Genomic DNA, 17,242 nt, shown 5'->3' with positions numbered 1-17,242 from the left:
TCCTACCCCGTATCCTGAGACTGTGACCCCTCGTTCTGGACACCCCCCCAGCCAGGGTAAACATCCTCCCTACATCCAATCTGTCTAGCCCTGTCAGAAATTTGTATGTTTCAACGAGATCCCCTCTCATTCTTCTAAACTCAAGTGAATACAGGCTGAGTCGACCCAATCTCTCCTCATACGACAGTCCTGCCATCCCAGGAATCAGTCTGGTGAACCTTCACTGCACTCCCTCAATGGCAAGTATATCCTTTCTTAGGTAAGGAGACCAAAACTGCACACAATACTCCAGGTGTGGTCTCACCAAGGCCCTGTATAACTGCAGTAAGACATTGTTGCTCCTATACTCAAATCCTCTTGTAATGAAGGCCAACATACCATTTGCTTTCCTAACTGCTTGCTGCACCTGCATGTTTGCTTTCAGTGACTGGGGTACAAGGACACCCAGGTCCCTTTGTACATCAACATTCCCCAATCTATCACCATTTAAATAATACTCTGCCTTCCTGTTTTTCCTTCTGAAGTGGGTAACTTCACATTTATCCACATTTTGCTGCATCTGCCATGTATTTGCCCACTCACTTAACTTGTCTAAATAGCCTTGAAGCCTCTTTGCATCATCCTCAACTCATGATCCTACCTAGTTTTGTGTCGTCAGCAAACTTGGAAATATTACATTTGGTTCCCTCATCCAAATCATTGATATATATTGTGAATAGCTGGGGCCCAAGCACTGATCCCTGTGGTACCCCACTAGTCACTGTCTGCCACCCCGAAAAATACCCATTTAGTCCTACTCTCTGTTTCCTGTCTGTCAACCAATTTTCAATCCATGCCAGTATATTACCACCAATCCCATGTATTTCAATTTTGCACACTAACCTCTGATGTGGGACTTCATCATAGGCCTTCTGAAAATCCAAATAAAGCACATCCACTGGTTCTCCCTTATCTATTCTACCAGTTACATCCTCAAAAAACTCCAGTAGGTTTGTCAAACATGATTTCCCTTTCATAAATCCATGTTGACATTGTCTAATCCCGTTGATATTTTCTAAGTGTCCTGTTATCACATCCTTTATAATAGACTCCAGCATTTTCCCTACTACTGATGTTAGGCTAACCAGTTTGTAGTTCCCTGTTTTCTCTCTCCTTCCTTTTTTAAATAGTGGGGTTACATTTGCCACCCTTCAATCTCAGCCCCAAGACATTGCTGCAGGAGTTCCTCAGGGCAGTGTCCCAGGCCCAACCATCTTCAGCTGCTTCATCAATGACCTTCCCTCCATCATCAGGTCAGAAATGGGGATGTTCGCTGATGATTGCACAGTGTTCAGTTCCATTCACAACCCCTCAAATAATGAAGCAGTCCGAGCCCGCATGCAGCAAGACCTGGACAACATCCAGGCTTGGGCTCATAACTGGCAAGGAACATTCGCACCAGACAAGTGCCAGGCGATGACCATCTCCAACAAGAGAGAGTCTAACCACCTCCCCTTGACATTCAACGGCATTACCATCGCCGAATCCCCCACCATCAACATCCTGGGGGTCACCATTGACCAGAAACTTAAATGGACCAGCCATATAAATACTGTGACTACAAGAGCAGGTCAGAAGCTGGGTATTCTGCAGTGAGTAACTCACCTCCTGACTCCCCAGAGCCTTTCCACCATCTACAAGGCACAAGTCAGGAGTGTGATGGAATACACTCCACTTGCCTGGATGAGTGCAGCTCCAACAACACTCAAGAAGCTCAAAACCATCCAGGACAAAGCAGCCCACTTGATTGGCACCCCATCCACCACCCTAAATATTCACTCCCTTCACCACCGGCACACTGTGGCTGCAGTGTGTACCATCCACAGGATGCACTGCAGCAACTCGCCAAGGCTTCTTCGACAGCACCTCCCAAACCCGCGACCTCTACCACCTAGAAGGACAAGAGCAGCAGGCACATGGGAACACCACCACCTGCACGTTCCCCTCCAAGTCACACACCATCCCGACTTGGAAATATATCGCTGTTCCTTCATAGTCGCTGGGTCAAAAACTTGGAACTCCCTTCTTAACAGCACTGTGGGAGAACCTTCACACGAATGCAGCGGTTCAAGAAGGCAGCTCACCACCACCTTCTCAAGGGCAATTAGAGATGGGCAATAAATGCTGGCCTTACCAGCGAAGCCCACATCCCATGAACGAATAAAAAAAGTCACAAGGTTTGCTTGAAGATGCCGGAGAAGCACTCTTGCACTTTCTGGTCCACAAGGAAACTTAATTTTTTTTTAAAACTTAACTTTCTGGGCCTCTTCTGGCACTGGATCCATTTCCCAAAGCTTTGGCCAGGTGGATAAGCTACCACTGCTCCAGTCTCAGGTTGTTATTGCAGTTGGACCCTGATGATGCCGTCAAAGCTCAATCTGCATATTTAAAGAAAGACCCCACTAGCCTCAGGCAAGAAGCCAGTGGGTATGTCCCCCACTCCATTTCTACTGGCCCCTCACCTGGTTTCCACCGGATGGAGGTGGGTGGGTCAAAATTTCTACCCCCCCCACCGACCCGAGGCATCTGAGAGATGATTTTATACAGGTATATAATAGACAGTTAAGGATTGGAAAACTTAAATCTAGAATGTTACTTTTAATTAAATTACAAGAGTAGGACAAGGGAACCATGGTTTAAACTAGTAAAAGACTGAGATCAGGAAGCTTTTCTTCATGCAGTGTGTTGAACACATGGAATGAACAGCTACATGGAGTAATGGAGGTGAAAACCATGGAATCATTTAAGAAACTATTAGATGCTACAAGGTAAGGAGCTGTAGATTTATGCATGGATTAATTAAGACGGGTCAAATGGCCTCTTAATATCATAATTATGGATTGAGGAGACATTAGATAATAAAATTACTGTTTTACTTATTTAGAGATAGTAGTTTTGGCACTGAAATTGCAGAATTTATTTTTAATTAAAAATACAAAACTACACATCCAATCACAAAGAATCATGTATAATTTACAAATTAATTCTTTAAGTAAATAAAAAAAGACAAGGTTTGATATTTTTGATGAGATTGTGAAAACATCTTAATAATCTGCTAATATTAAATCTCGGAGTTTTGAACTTCATTACTTGCCTGGTTTCAAGCACTTTCCCCACTTTCTGTCTTTTTCATAGTTAGCAGTTGTAGCGCACCATTCCTCTTCGGCATTTCTGTCAGTGGTACATTCGTAATACCAATTTCTTCTATACTTAAATGGGAAGACACATGGCTTTCCATAAGCAGTTCCTTCAGTTGTATAAGTTTCTGTGGCGAGAAATATAATTTAAATGAATAAACTGCAAAAGTGTATCAAGATGCATTATCTTGCCTTTATAGTTGCTAAAAGGAGCTATATTAAATACAACTTAGCTGAGGTCTTTTTATGTAAGTGAAGGAATTACTGCATTTTTCAGCTGCAGGATCTTTTTTTTCAGCAAATCTCTAAATTATGTTTTTTAAAATTATAATTTACTGCTGTGCATAGAGGGGCAGTCATGCCACTTTGATTTTCAAAAATGGCAGTCTTGCTGCTATGGGTTAAGCAGCTGTTAAAATATTAATAGGTTCCAGGCAGGACAGAGCTCCTTGAAAATTTACTGCACAATTTCACCAGAAGCAACAATGAAGGTTTTTGCAAACCAATAAACTTTCACATTGACCTAAAACCACACAGAAATTGAAAAGTACATATAGCATAGAAACATTATAAAACAAGAACTCTTGAGAGAAACCCTGTCAATTCCTCAGGGTATGTTCAAATAAAGCTCCATTCCCAACAGGAACATTGCCTTTTTTTAAAGCAGCAGCTGCAGTGACAGGACATCCCCTTCAATTTCACAAGAAATTGAAAATACTGCCAATATTTCGCAAACAAAAGGTTCAGTTGTTTTGTCGTGTAACTTGTTTTAAATAAGTGGCAACTTCTTAAATGAAAGCTGCAGCTGCTTGATATGCTGGTCACATGACCTCTCCATTTCTACATGATTAAGAATCAGAATAGCAGAAAGCAGTACACCCACTTAAGCATATTTCACCTTCAACCAATGCAAAGATACCAACAGCAAATGGATAACGAAAACTATTCCAATGATTCTTCAAGTTGTAATAAACCTTAAAAAACCACAAATTACATATTCCCATTTATTCAAAGCCATTTAATTTCAAACAAAAACAGAAAATGCTAGAAACACTTAGCAGGTCAGGTAGCATTTGCGGAGAGAACAGAAGAGTCAACGTTTTGGGTGTGGACCCTTCATTAGAACTGGAAAATATTATAGATTAACAGCATTTAAAAAGGAAAAGAACAAAGGGGGAGTGTGTGTGTGTGTGTGTGTGTGTGTGTGTGTGTGTGTGTGTGTGTGTCTCCCTTCCGTTTGTTCCTTTTTAAATGCTGTTCATCTGTAAAAGACTCCAAAAATCTTGACTCCTTTCTTCTCTCCATATATGCTGCCTGACCTGCTGAGTTTTTCCAGCATTTTCTGTTTCTTATTTCCAATTCAGGTCCTCCACCTAAATTAATCACTTGACAATGGAGTAACACTATGGTCAGCTGCAGTGTGACAGGTGAAGCCAGCACAACATCTGAAAAAAAAAGTATCATAAACATCATATTGACAAGTTTAGAAATTGTCTTAACATACTGGCCCAGTCTGACTGCAAAGCTGGATCAAGTAAATAAATTTAACTTAATGTAGTCAGAAAAAGTGGGCCACAAACACTGAGCTCTGTGATTTCAGGAGTAATCAGAGCTCCACTGATAACAGTCCGAATAATCCCCCACGCCCATTAAAGCAAGTGAGGCAGCATAGTTTTAATACAGGTCACTTCTACCGAAACCCATAGGATAACAAATACATTAATCAAACTGACAATAGCATGACAATAATTAAGAACTTTTGTCTTTAAGATTTTTTTTTTTGCTTCTTTGTTGCTAGTCACAGCACACATAGGATTAATATTGGTTTCTGCAAATTACAGGAATATACATGATGGCCTTTGAACTCAAGGTATTAATACACATTTGAGGCTTGGTTCTTGTTGAACAAAGTAGAGTTTAATATGCTGATGTCTATTGAATGCAGGGTCATTGGAATCAACGTCAAGTAGAGCTCAATTTTAACCCCCGGGCGGGAACAGGGCAAAGCGAGCGGCGTGCCCATTCGGTAACGGTAGCAGGGCGGCTCGGCCGATTTTAACTGCCAGGCCTGATGAACATGCCACTTGCCAACCAAAATGGCTGGGAAGTCCCAGGGTGCAGCTGCCCGGTCATTAAAATCGGGCGGCAGAAGGCCGCCAACAGGAGCCCAGGGGAACAGCCCCTGGCACAAAGCAACTGCTCCCGATCGGGGAAGGAAGTAGGCCCGAAGTTTCTTTGTGGAATCTGGAGGAGCACTCACGCTCCTCCTGGCCCACAACGAAACTCAAAAAAAAACAACTTACCTTGCTGGGACTCTTCTGGCCCTGGCAGCCGTTCCCAGCAGGTTTTGCCTGACTGCTCCCCCGCTCAGGCCTCAGGTTCAAATAGCAGATCAGCATATTTAAAGAGGACATCGCCAGTTTGAGGTGGGTGTTTTTGCTGTCTGCAGTTTAAAATTGCAGCCGGCCAGATCAGGACGGGGAAAAAAGTGGGTAAGTTCCCCACTCCATTTTAACTGCCCCTTGCCTGTTTTTGCCAGGCGTCAGGAGTTAAATTGAGCACCTAGTGTTCTTGATAACTGGCTGAACAATGCACCAATTTTGAACCATCATAGAATATACAAAGTAGATTGGGGCTAGTTGACAAACTGTGAATGGACGTTAACCTACGGTAATTATGAAAATACAGTTGTCTAATACTCTTTGTTGCAGTTTATTTTCAAAAGACATAAACAATCTATCAGGCATTATCTACTGGTTTGAAATTCCGTGAGTTAAATCTGGTTCTGAGGTAGTGTGTCGCCGTGTAAAAATGAGGGACTGTTTTAGAGATCAATTTTTTTCTCATGGTTTCTAGCTCGAGCCCAGGTCTGAGTGTATATTCATCTGCCTACCAAAGACAAGGTCACGAGGCAGCACAAGAAATATCTAGTAGTAGGGAGGCAACAACACGTTAAAGGACTTTCATAATGAAAGGGAGATTCTAGATGGGTTGGCAGTTTGCAAGGACAGAGGGGTGAGGGAGTTTTCTTTTTGAGGGGGGAATGATGACAATGGTTTTGAAAGGGAGAGGGATAGTGACTGAGGAGAGGGAATATTTTACTATATCCAGTAGCAGGGGTAGGAAGGGAAGTTAGGTGGTTGGCAGCTTAGTGGGAAAGAGATCAAGGGCGCAGGAGGTGGGTCTTATGAACGGGATGAGCTCAGAAAGATTAGGAGATGGGAGAGAAACTAGAAAAAGTTCGGGGGAGGGGGGTTTCACTTAGTGAGAAAGGGGACGAGGAGGAAGTGGCAAAGGCCGTTGAATAGATGGTCTCTCTTGGTGACAAAGAAGTCCATGAAATCTTCACGATTGTGGTCGGAGGTGTGGGTGGAAAGGGCAGGGGAGAAGCTTTTAAGGAGGCAGTTAATAGTGGAAAAAAGCAGCTGGGTGTTATCTTAATTCTCCAGGATGATCCTAGAATAGTGGGCCATTTTGACAGAGGATATTGGGCCTGGTGGAACCTAATGTCATCCAGCTAGATCTGGCGAAGAAAGGCTAAGCCAATTATGTGCTAGATATACTCAAACCTGTGCCCCTTGGACTTGAAGTGAAAATGGGGGTCATACCAAGGGGAACAGCCACGATGAGAGATGGTGCAGGTTCTGCTTGGGGCAAGGGCAACAAAAGGTGGAGGTGACTGAGTGGTTGAGAAAATTGATGACTGTAGAAGTATTGTGGCAAATGGAAGGCCAAAGGCTAGGCAGTTGAGAGTTTGAAAGTGCACTTCTAAGCAATTAGAGGGAGCTTCCCTTCCTCCCCCCCCCCCACCCCACCCCCAGGGCAGATGGAGAAGTAGGTGAGGTTGAAAGGGGGTATGGGTACGTGGGTGGTGACGTACACAAGGAAGTGGCTAGAGCTGGCCTTGTCAGAGATCAAGAGTAGAGAGGTCATGAGAGATGAAAAGGGCAATGGGGGGCCAGGAATATGGGTAGGAGAGTATATATGGGATAAGTTTAGAGAGGACAGAAGAGCATGGAATTCAGAGGGAAGAGTGCAAGAAGACCTCAGATAGAGATTGCAATCACTGAGGGCGAGGAGTCCTTCAGTGCAGAGGCTGAGGGAGGTAGACAACCACCCCTATGCCCCACCCTGAGTTTCTCCTTCAGATTCTGCATTAAGGATTTTAAAGGCGAGAAGATTGTACAGGGTAAGTTGTTCAAAGGAGAAAGTTCCAGAGGAACAAGGAGAGAGACCAAAGTGTGATTTGGTGATAAATAGCTCAAAGGGCTCTTTGGAGAATGCCAAGAGAGGCTCAGAGGGTATTCTTGCATATATTTAAGGGGGATTCAAACCTGAGATGGTGGATGGACAGAGATAATTCTGATTGCGCAGACATGGCAGAGATTAGGAGAGACATTGAACCATAGAAAAGATACAGCACAGAAGGCAGCCATTCGGCCCATCGTGTCCACGCCAGCTCGAAGAACAACCAGGTGCCCATTCTAATCCAGTCTTCCAGCACCCGGTCCGTAGCCCTGCAGCTTACAACACTTTAGGTGCAGGTCCAGGTACTTTTTATTTTTAAAAAAAGTTGAGGGTCCCTGCCTCCACCACCAATTCAGGCAGCGAATTCCATACACCCACCACCCTCTGGGTAAAAAAGTTTTTCCTCATGTCCCCTCTAATCCTTCCGTCAATCAGCTTAAATCTATGTCCTCTAGTTCTTGAACTCTCCGCTAGGGGAAATAGGTACTTTCTGTCTACACAATCTGGGCCCCTCATAATTTTGTACACCTCAATCAAGTCTCCCCTCAGCCTCCTCTGCTCCAAGGAAAACAATCCCAGCCTATCCAATCTCTCCTCATAGCTGCAATTTTCAAGCCCCGGGAACATTCTTGTAAATCTTCTCTGCACTCTCTCCACAGCAATTACGTCCTTCCTGTAATGTGGTGACCAGAACTGCGCACAATACTCCAGTTGTGGCATTACCTGCGTTTTATACAGTTCCATCATTACATCCTTGCTGTTGTATTCTGTACCTCGGCTAATAACGGAGAACATTCCGTATGCCTTCTTCACAACCTTATCTACCTGTACTGCCACCTTCAGGGACCTGTGCACATGCACTCCAAGGTCTCTCAATTCCTCTACCCCTCTCAATATATTCCCGTTTACTGTGTATTCTCTTTTACTGTTTGCCCTCCCTAACTGCATTACCTCACACTTCTCCGGGTTGAATTCTATTTGCCACTTTTCCACCCACTCCACCAACCTATTGATATCTTCTTGGAGTCTACAGCTATCCTCTTCACTATCAACTAGACGGCCAATTTTTGTGTCATCCGCAAATTTGCCAATCATGCCCCCTACATTCAAGTCCAAGTCATTAATATATACCATAAACAGCAAGGGACCCAACACTGAGCCCTGTGGCACACCAATGGAAATGGATTTCCATTCGCAAAGACATCCATCGACTTTCACCCTTTGTTTCCTGTTACTGAGCCAATTTTGGATCCAATTCGCCACATTTCCCTGTATCCCATGGGCTTTTACCTTTCTGACCAGTCTGCCATGTGGGACCTTGTCAAATGCCTTACTAAAATCCATGTAGACAACATCTACTGCACTACCCTCATCAATCCTCCTTGTCACTTTCTCAAAGAATTTAATCAGATTTGTAAGGCATGACCTTCCCTAAACAAATCCATGCTGACTGTCCCCGATTAAACTATGCCTTTCCAAGTGACAGTTTATCCCATCTCTCAGTATTGATTCTAATAGTTTGCCCATCACCGAGGTAAGACTGACCGGCCTATAATTGTACGGTCTTTCCCTCGTAACCTTTTTAAACAATGGTACTACGTTTGCAGTCTTCCAATCCTCCGGTACCTCCCCTGTATCTAGTGAGGATTGGAAAATGATCCTCAGAGCATCCGCTATTTCCTCCCTGGCTTCCTTCAATAGCCTAGGAAACAATCCATCCGACCCTGGTGACTTATCAACTTTCAAGGATTCCAGTCCCTCTAGTACTTCCTCTCTCATTATGTTTACCGTATCCAATATTTCACACTTCTCCTCTTTAACTACTACGTCTGGATCATCCCTTTCCTTTGTGAATACGGAGACAAAATATTCATTTAAAACCCTACCCACATTCTCTGCTTCTACACACAAAAGTTACCCTTATCATCCCTGATAGGTCCCACCTTTTCCTTAGCTATCCTCTTGTTCTTAATGTACTGATAAAACATCTTTGGGTTTTCTTTAATCTTACCAGCTAATATTTTTTCATACCCTCTCTTTGCTTTCCTTATTTCCTTTTTTATGTCATCCTTGTACTTTCTATACTCCTCTAGGCTTTCTGCAGTATTTAGTTTTCTGTGACAGTCATAAGCTTTCTTTTTCTGCTTTATCTTGCCCCGTATACTTCGAGACAACCAGGGGCTCTAAATTTGGCAGTGCCTCCCTTTTCCTTTGAGGGGACATGTCTGCATTGTACCCGTAGAGTTTCACTTTTTAGTGCCTCCAACTGGCTTGCCACTGATTTCACCTCAAGTAGTCCACTTCTGCCAAATTACCTTAGTTCTGTAAAATTTGCCTTCCCCCAATTTAAAACGTTTACTCCTGATTTAACTCTGTCCTTTTCCATAATAATGCTAAAACTGACTGAATTGTGGTCACTATCCCCAATATGGTCACCCACTGTCACTTCACCCACTTGCCCATCTTCATTTCCCAGGACTAAATCTAGACTTGCATCCCCTCTTGTTCGGCTTGTCACGTACTGGCTAAAAAAGTTCTCCTGGACACTGATCAAGAATTTTGCGCCCTCTGTGCCCCTCACACTGTGAATCCCAGTTGGTGTTAGGGTAGCTGAAGTCCCCTACTATCATTGCCCTCTTATTTTTGCACTCAGAAATTTGCCAACATATTTGTTCTTCTATCTCCCTTTCGCTATTCGGGGGTCTATCGTACACTCCTGGTAGCGTGATTGCCCCTTTTTTATTTCTTAGCTCAACCCATATGGCCTCGAATGATGATCCATTTAGCATATCATCCCTTCTCACAACTGTAATTGATTCTTTAACCAATAATGCTACCCCTCCTTTTTTATCACTCACTCTATCCTGCCTGAAAACTCTATATCCAAGGATATTGAGCTGCCAATTATCCCCCTCTTTAAGCCATGTTTCCGTTATAGCAATGATATCATGCTGCCATCTGTCTATCTGTGCCCTTAGCTCATCTGCTTTGTTTGTAATACTCCTTGCATTGAAGTATATACCCTTTAACCCCGTCAAATTCCTGTGCTGAACGCTATTTAACCTTTGCTTCTTTTGCCTTTGAGTCGCTAACTACGTCACTAAATGCTTTTCTACTTCCCGTTTCCTGGTTTGAATTTGTCCTATCTGTACCAGACCTTTGGTTCCCATCCCACTGCCATACTAGTTTAAGCCCTCCCCAACAGAATTAGCAAATGCCCCCACAAGGATATTGGTCCTGGTTCTGCTTGGGTGCAACCCGTCCAGCTTGTACAAGTCCTGCCTTTCCCAGAATCGGTCCCAATGCCTCAGGCATTTAAACCCCTCCCTCCTACACCATCTCTCAAACAGTGCATTCATCTGGTCTACTCTCCTATTTCTGCTCTCGCTAGCATGTGGCACTGGGAGTAATCCTGAGATTACTACCAGAGGTCCCGCTTTCTAATTTATTTCCTAACTCCCTATATTCTGCTTGCAGGACCTCATCCCTTTTTTTAAAACCGATGTCGCTGGTACCGATAGGGACCATGACCACTGGCTGTTCACCCTCCCCCTTCAGAATGTCCTGCAGCCACTTCGTGACATCCTTGACCCTAGCATCAGGGAGGCAACATACCATCCTGGAGTCACTTCTGCGGCCACAGAAACGCCTATCTGTTCCCCTTACGATGGAATCCCCTACCACTATTGCTCTCCCATTCTTTTTCCTCCCCTCCTGTGCAGCTGAGTCACTCGTGGTGCCATGGTCTTGGCTCTTGCTGCATTCCCCTAATAAGCCATCTCCCCCCAACAATATCCAAAGTGGAATATCTGTTTGAGAAGGAGAAGGCCCCAGGGGACTCCTGCTCTACCTGCCTAGTCCTTTTACTCTGCCTGGCAGTCATCCATTTCCTTTCTGCCTGCGTAATCTTTACCTGCGGTATGACCACCTCACTGAACGTGCTATCCATGATAATCTCAGCATCGCGGATGCTCCAGTGAATCCACCTGCAGCTCCAGCTCCGAAATGCGGTTAGCCAGTAGCTGCAGCTGGACACACTTCCTGCATACATGGTCGGCAGGGACACCGGTAGTGTCCATGGCTTCCCACATAGTACAGGAGGAGGAGCATATCACGGGTGCGAGCTCTGTCATGACTTGCCTTAGATTGAGCTCATTAATTACTCCCTTTAAAAGGAGTTTACTCCTTTAAATTACTCTTAATTTAGAGAATGTTGTCTGCACTAGGGACCTTGATTCACTAAAAAACTCTACTTGCTATAACTAAATTAAGTTTAGTTTTTTTTAAAATGTAGTTTTATGCTATAAGTTACTTAGCCCACAGTCCTAAGAAAGAAGAAAACAGAAGAGATACTTATCACCAATCACCTACCTGCCTTACCTGTGACGTCACACTGCAGTTTTGTTTTGTTGTTGCTGTGACCCGCTCTCCGTACGCTCCTCTCCGCTCTGCTGACTGAACAAATGCACCTCACCCCTTACTGCATCGAACCCTCTCACTCACCAAATTCCCAATTATAGACTCTGTCGAAACCAGACTCTGTCGATAGCTGCTACTCCGTGTGTTAGCAAAACCCTTCTGAATTTATGCTAGCTCGAATGCCAATCACCTGAGTCAGCCCCAGCTGACAGTAGATTACCAGTTCTAATCAGTCACCTATTGGACAGTCACCAAAATGTCCTGATTGGAAACAGGCACAGCCCAAAATTAAAGTTTGGGGGCCAGTGGTGGAATGAAGTTGATTTACAGACAGCATGGAATCAGCTTGGAGCATCTATGAACCATGTCCAGATTTGGAGTCAGCATATCTCCAACTCAAATGAGGTGGTTCACAATTATTTGAAAGTTTTAAATTTTAAGAGCAACTATAACTTCCTCCTTCTGCATTGTTGACTGTTCTCTTCCTCCTTGCCCCCATATTAAAACTCGAAAATATTGTCATAACCAGCAGAAAAAGTTCAACAATGGCCTTGCCACCAGCAATGGAAAGTACAAATTTAAATATTCACTCACCACCAACATAAAAGCACATTGCATTCAATGAGGATACCTAAACAGTAACAGTATTTTACCATAATTAATCAAGGCTTCATCCCTAATCCAGAAGGATTAAAAACACTTTCCGGAATTGAAACCACAAAATAAATTAGCAACGACAAGGCCCCCTGGTCACTTTGATCTAGTCCTTCCAGAAATCAGCATCTTAAGTTCAGTTCAAAGTACATAGCATCAAAATTATCTATGCTGCTTAAACTGCTAAATATTAAATTGACATGTCTGAGGTTTAACAACAATTGTCGGAACTTTCAACTTCAGCAGGGGTGATCAGATATCGGTGGTTTTACACCCCCACCAAAGCCGTAAGTTCTGCTCAATATGTTACAAAAGCATAGTTAACACAGCTCTTCACAATTTTCTGTATGTTGAAATTCCAATTGATAGGTGTATGGATATTCATATACAGGCCAAATAAGACACAACTGGGTATGTAAATTTGGTGTTGCACGCAAAAATAAAATACCTTTCTTTAATTTTGTCTCCTAGGATTGCCAGTTTAGACCCCAACCTCAAAGTTTCTGGGATGGTCACAACTGCATGTAAATGGCTATAAAATCCTACTGAACAAACAGCATGGGTCAGGTAGTTTCCAATGTTGATGAAGTAGAAAAACCAAGGGACTCACCAACTCACAAGCCAAGTTATCTTTTGGCTGCACCTGATCTTTTCTGGCATGTTATGGCTTGCTGTTTTGTACTAACAACCTTCACAGGAACAGATATTTCCACATTTATTTCACTTCCTCTGATAAGGTAAGAATGAAAGTGTTTAGCATGTAACAAGTTAACTTAAGCAAGACTGCATAATTCCTACTCGTTTCTCATCTCCTGTCCTTGAAACAAAGTACTCTGTACAAACACAAAATTCCACAGAATTCTGATCAGGAACAGGTGAAAACTCTCCCAATAAAGATAGGTCCTACATTCAGCCTGCAATTTAAAATGGCAACTCTGAAGTGGACAGCCTGGCCTTCTGCTGTGATGAACAAGGCAATCAATGATGGTTTATCTTTTCTTACCTTTCCTTCGAGTCCCCCTGAGATGCACACCATCTCTAATGAATATGAGCAGGAAGCCTGCTCCCAGGACTTCGCCTATGCTTTGCTATTTGCAGATGTCAATGCTTCCATTATGGTAATTTGACACCCTGTAGCGCAAATGAACCAACACTCTTGCTGTCAGCAGCAGCTAAACTCTCTTCATGTGAGGTTTTGCACCAATGGCAAAGCCAAACAAGTCCACTGGCACCACTCAGGTCTACCTCCTGGGTATGAACTTTCAACTCACTGGAATGAGTACAGGCCAGCAACACATTTCATTGCTGACATAAACAGACCTTACCCAGACAGCAGAGAAGGTCCTGGCCAGACTGTCAAAGTTGCAAATGCAAGTTTGAATCAACTGAGTGCACACAGGTGCTTTAAAGTCATTCTAACCAAATGAACGTGTGTTTCCCCAATGCTGCTGAATCAATCTGTAGTATAAACAGGGAGGGTCCCTTCGCTTTTTCATTTCATCAACACTGCAAACTACCTCACCCATGCTATTCGTTAGCAAGGGTATGGGCACAATTTCTGAACTACTTCTACTGGAAGCAGTTCATTAATATAAAACTAGCATAACTGAGGTGAAAACTCCCTCTCAATTTATCCTCCTTCCGTGTAAGGGAGTCCCTGGCAACTTGACGAGGGCAGGATTTAGATACATATCTTCCAATGTATACGCATGAATCATACCAATGCCTAGGATTCCCCCTCCCAAATACCCCAATGCATTTTTATTTTACTATACTTAGCATAAAGCAAGTCAGAAATGTTTAACAACCTTCAGCAAAACTCTTGACTTCTTTACAGTCAGAATTCTCCAAATTGTGTCAATTCAAGACTTCCATTAAATGTCATGTTTAATATCCAACGTAAATAACATGCTTAGCAAAACACTCATTCTATGTGCTCCAACACCACTAACGTTTGGTGTCCAGAATGAATTTTACTTACCGCGATATGGTTGCTCACAAACATCACTGTCTGAGTCACCTTGTTTCCATGCATCAAGTGCATTAATGCTCACTGTTGGAAAGCCATGTTTTACAGTCAGTTTATAGAAGGATGACCCATACACTGTGCTATCTTTGCAGCGCCACCACAAAGTTGTAACTTCTGCATCACACTCGAACACTTTTAATGGTTGTTCCTTGTTGTAAGAATCAAGGCCGAGGCATTTTTTAATGCCAATATTAAACAGCCGATGCTCAGACACCCACTTCCATTGCTGAAGCTGTTCTAGCTGATTGCATTTGTCGATAGTAATTCCAGAGGAATCTACTTTGAGGCATTTTGTAGTATTTTGATGCTGGATGGTAAAGATGCCATTACCTAAGGTACAAGATGATAAAGATGAGAAACTCAACTAATTTAAGCACTACTTTATTTCAAACTTTAATCAAGTAAAATATTCACAACAAATCAATTGTAGAGAGGAAGCACAACCAACAGCAGCGGAATACCCAGGTTATTTCACAAAAGAAGCTCACCTCATATGAGGAACAAGGACATGAATGTTATAAAAGCCTAACTGACCAAAGCAGAGGTTTTCAAACTGGCTTCCACAAGATCAAATTGACAAAATATTTTCTGCAATGGCAGCACTATTGCCTTTGGGTGGTTAACACCATATTTCGTGAATTAAGACAGAGGGTTCCCACACTTAAAAAAATTGAAAGACACTAGAATGGAGGAATTACCAAGGATTTTATTGTGTACTGCGTTATGAAACAGGATGATAGCTGGTCGTCAAATTTATTTAGAATTCCACCCCCCCAGAATTAATGCAGATTATTAGCAGTATATAGGCCACTATTTTATTTCTCCTTATGCTAGAGGACTCGCTTCTCTCTCAAAAACCCCCTAAATGACTCTGCTTAAGTATTGTAATTTCAGTACTTAAGTTTTCACAGATAAGTCATGGGTATGGTGCAAATGGAGAATGTGTAAAAGAAAAACCACTCTCAACACTTCAATTACACACAAAAGAATATAAATAAAATGCTGCTAGGGGTATAAAGTACCTGCATATAGTGATTTCCTAACAGCACGTGGAGAGCGGAAAATAGTTTCAGGTGCATTATCATAAGTAGTAAATTTCATTCCATGTTGTGTTATGCAATTTTTAACGCAGGAGAATTTATAAAAGCTACCGCAGTGCTAAATACAATAGTTCAATTAAAAGTAATTTTGTTAGCAGGTGAATAAGAATAAAGCAGCAACCATTCTGTCCATTAATTTACAGCAGGTGGAAGTACTGGGCTACTAATGCAGGAACCACATATATGTGTAATTTGATGGAAAATTAAGGTTAAATTATGGAATAACTTTTTTTAAGCCAATGTAGGAGCAGACATTGGGTTATTTTATCAGGTAAGGAGACACTGGCAAAATTTCTTCCCTTACACATCACAACTCAAGCTAAATAAAAAAATCAAGACCTGATCGATCTGCTGCAGTCAAGGTTCAAGAGAGTAAAATGGCTACCCTGATGAAATCAGAACCATTAGCAAGTATCATGATTTGGAGTGGAAACAGTTCATCAATTTTCCCCCCAGTAGCCACTGCTCCATTTTTAAAAATCAAATAAATGGGGGTTTCAGGAGTGCTGCACTTTCAACCAATAGTTTGTCAACTCAAGCCACAGGGCACGTTCTCAGTAGGAATGCTACATGGAATACTAAATGGCAATGGAGTGCTTTGTATCAGAAGAGAATAAGTGACATTGTCCCATTTGTCCAGCTCCAAGTGTACCTCCTGCTGAATAATCACGTGAATATTTATGGCAAGCAGTCATAAAGAGATCTGGAGTTAAGACTCTCTCAGCTCCACGAGTCTAAATGGGGTGAGCATCCTGAAAGTGGGAAAAATCCAAAGAAATGAAGAGGGGAAAATAAATGTTCAAAGTTGAGTGCTGTTCTTTTCCAAACGAACTTTTAAGTAAAAACGGACTTAAGTAGATGTACATAGAGGCCTTTGCAGAAGAACAACCTATAGATAAAATATGTTTTTCTGGAAATTACCAGTCCAGCCCAACCAGAGAACTGTTCCAAGTAAGAAGGCAGGCGACTTCCTTCTTCACCGGTGTTGATAGTTGGAATTAAGCCAGGGACTATCCAGCCTGACACAAACAATTGTTTCCTTTCATTAAAGCCGGGAAAATAATATTATCCCATACACACATATCGACATTTCGTGTAAAAAACGGCAATTAATATATTGACACAAGAAATATTTAAAATCTATACTGTTACTAAAATACCACAGAACAGCTGAACATACATATATTGTTACTATTCTAAACTTAACCGCACCTGTAGTCTGAGGAGCTGTAACTGCCCAACGCACAGCAAACTGAAATATCAGAAAAAAATAAAGATAAATCTGTCCGCTGCACCAGTTCTTCATGCCTGCGCAGTTTCCAGAATGTTTCTGGTGCTCACACTGCGATGCCGGCGGAATATGAAAATAACCGAGCTCGTCCTCTCCCTATCGCTCGACATAAACAACACCAGACTCTATTGGCTGAGGAAAAATGCCCTCCAATAAGCAATTTCTTATTGGTTGGGCAATGTGTGCCGTATTCACCATAATATCTCAAAAGTAAAAGCTAGTTTCTTGTAAAACTCAATTGTTTGAACAAGTAAAATGCCCACATCAGCAATTAAATGTGATAACTGACCTTGCAAGATCATTTTTTAAGCGTTTTATATGTTTG

At 42.5% G+C, this 17,242-nt stretch overlaps 1 protein-coding gene across 2 annotated transcripts in view; it reads right to left on the bottom strand.

Moving 5' to 3' along the window:
- ly75 (lymphocyte antigen 75) overlaps positions 1–16,974 on the bottom strand; it is a 116,565-nt gene extending 99,591 nt beyond the window's left edge. For both annotated transcript variants that reach the window (XM_067987396.1, XM_067987397.1), the window contains exons 1-3: positions 16,839–16,974; positions 14,479–14,856; positions 3,134–3,304 (exon numbers count right to left, since the gene is read on the bottom strand). In XM_067987396.1, the coding sequence (XP_067843497.1) occupies positions 3,134–3,304; positions 14,479–14,856; positions 16,839–16,932 (643 nt within the window). In that variant the 5' untranslated portion in view covers positions 16,933–16,974. The remainder of the gene's footprint in view (positions 1–3,133; positions 3,305–14,478; positions 14,857–16,838) is intronic.
- Positions 16,975–17,242: the final 268 nt, after the last annotated feature.

Source organism: Heptranchias perlo, chromosome 7, assembly GCF_035084215.1.
Source record: "Heptranchias perlo isolate sHepPer1 chromosome 7, sHepPer1.hap1, whole genome shotgun sequence".
Lineage (NCBI taxonomy): Eukaryota > Metazoa > Chordata > Chondrichthyes > Hexanchiformes > Hexanchidae > Heptranchias > Heptranchias perlo.
This window is presented reverse-complemented; position numbering and strand designations above follow the sequence as displayed.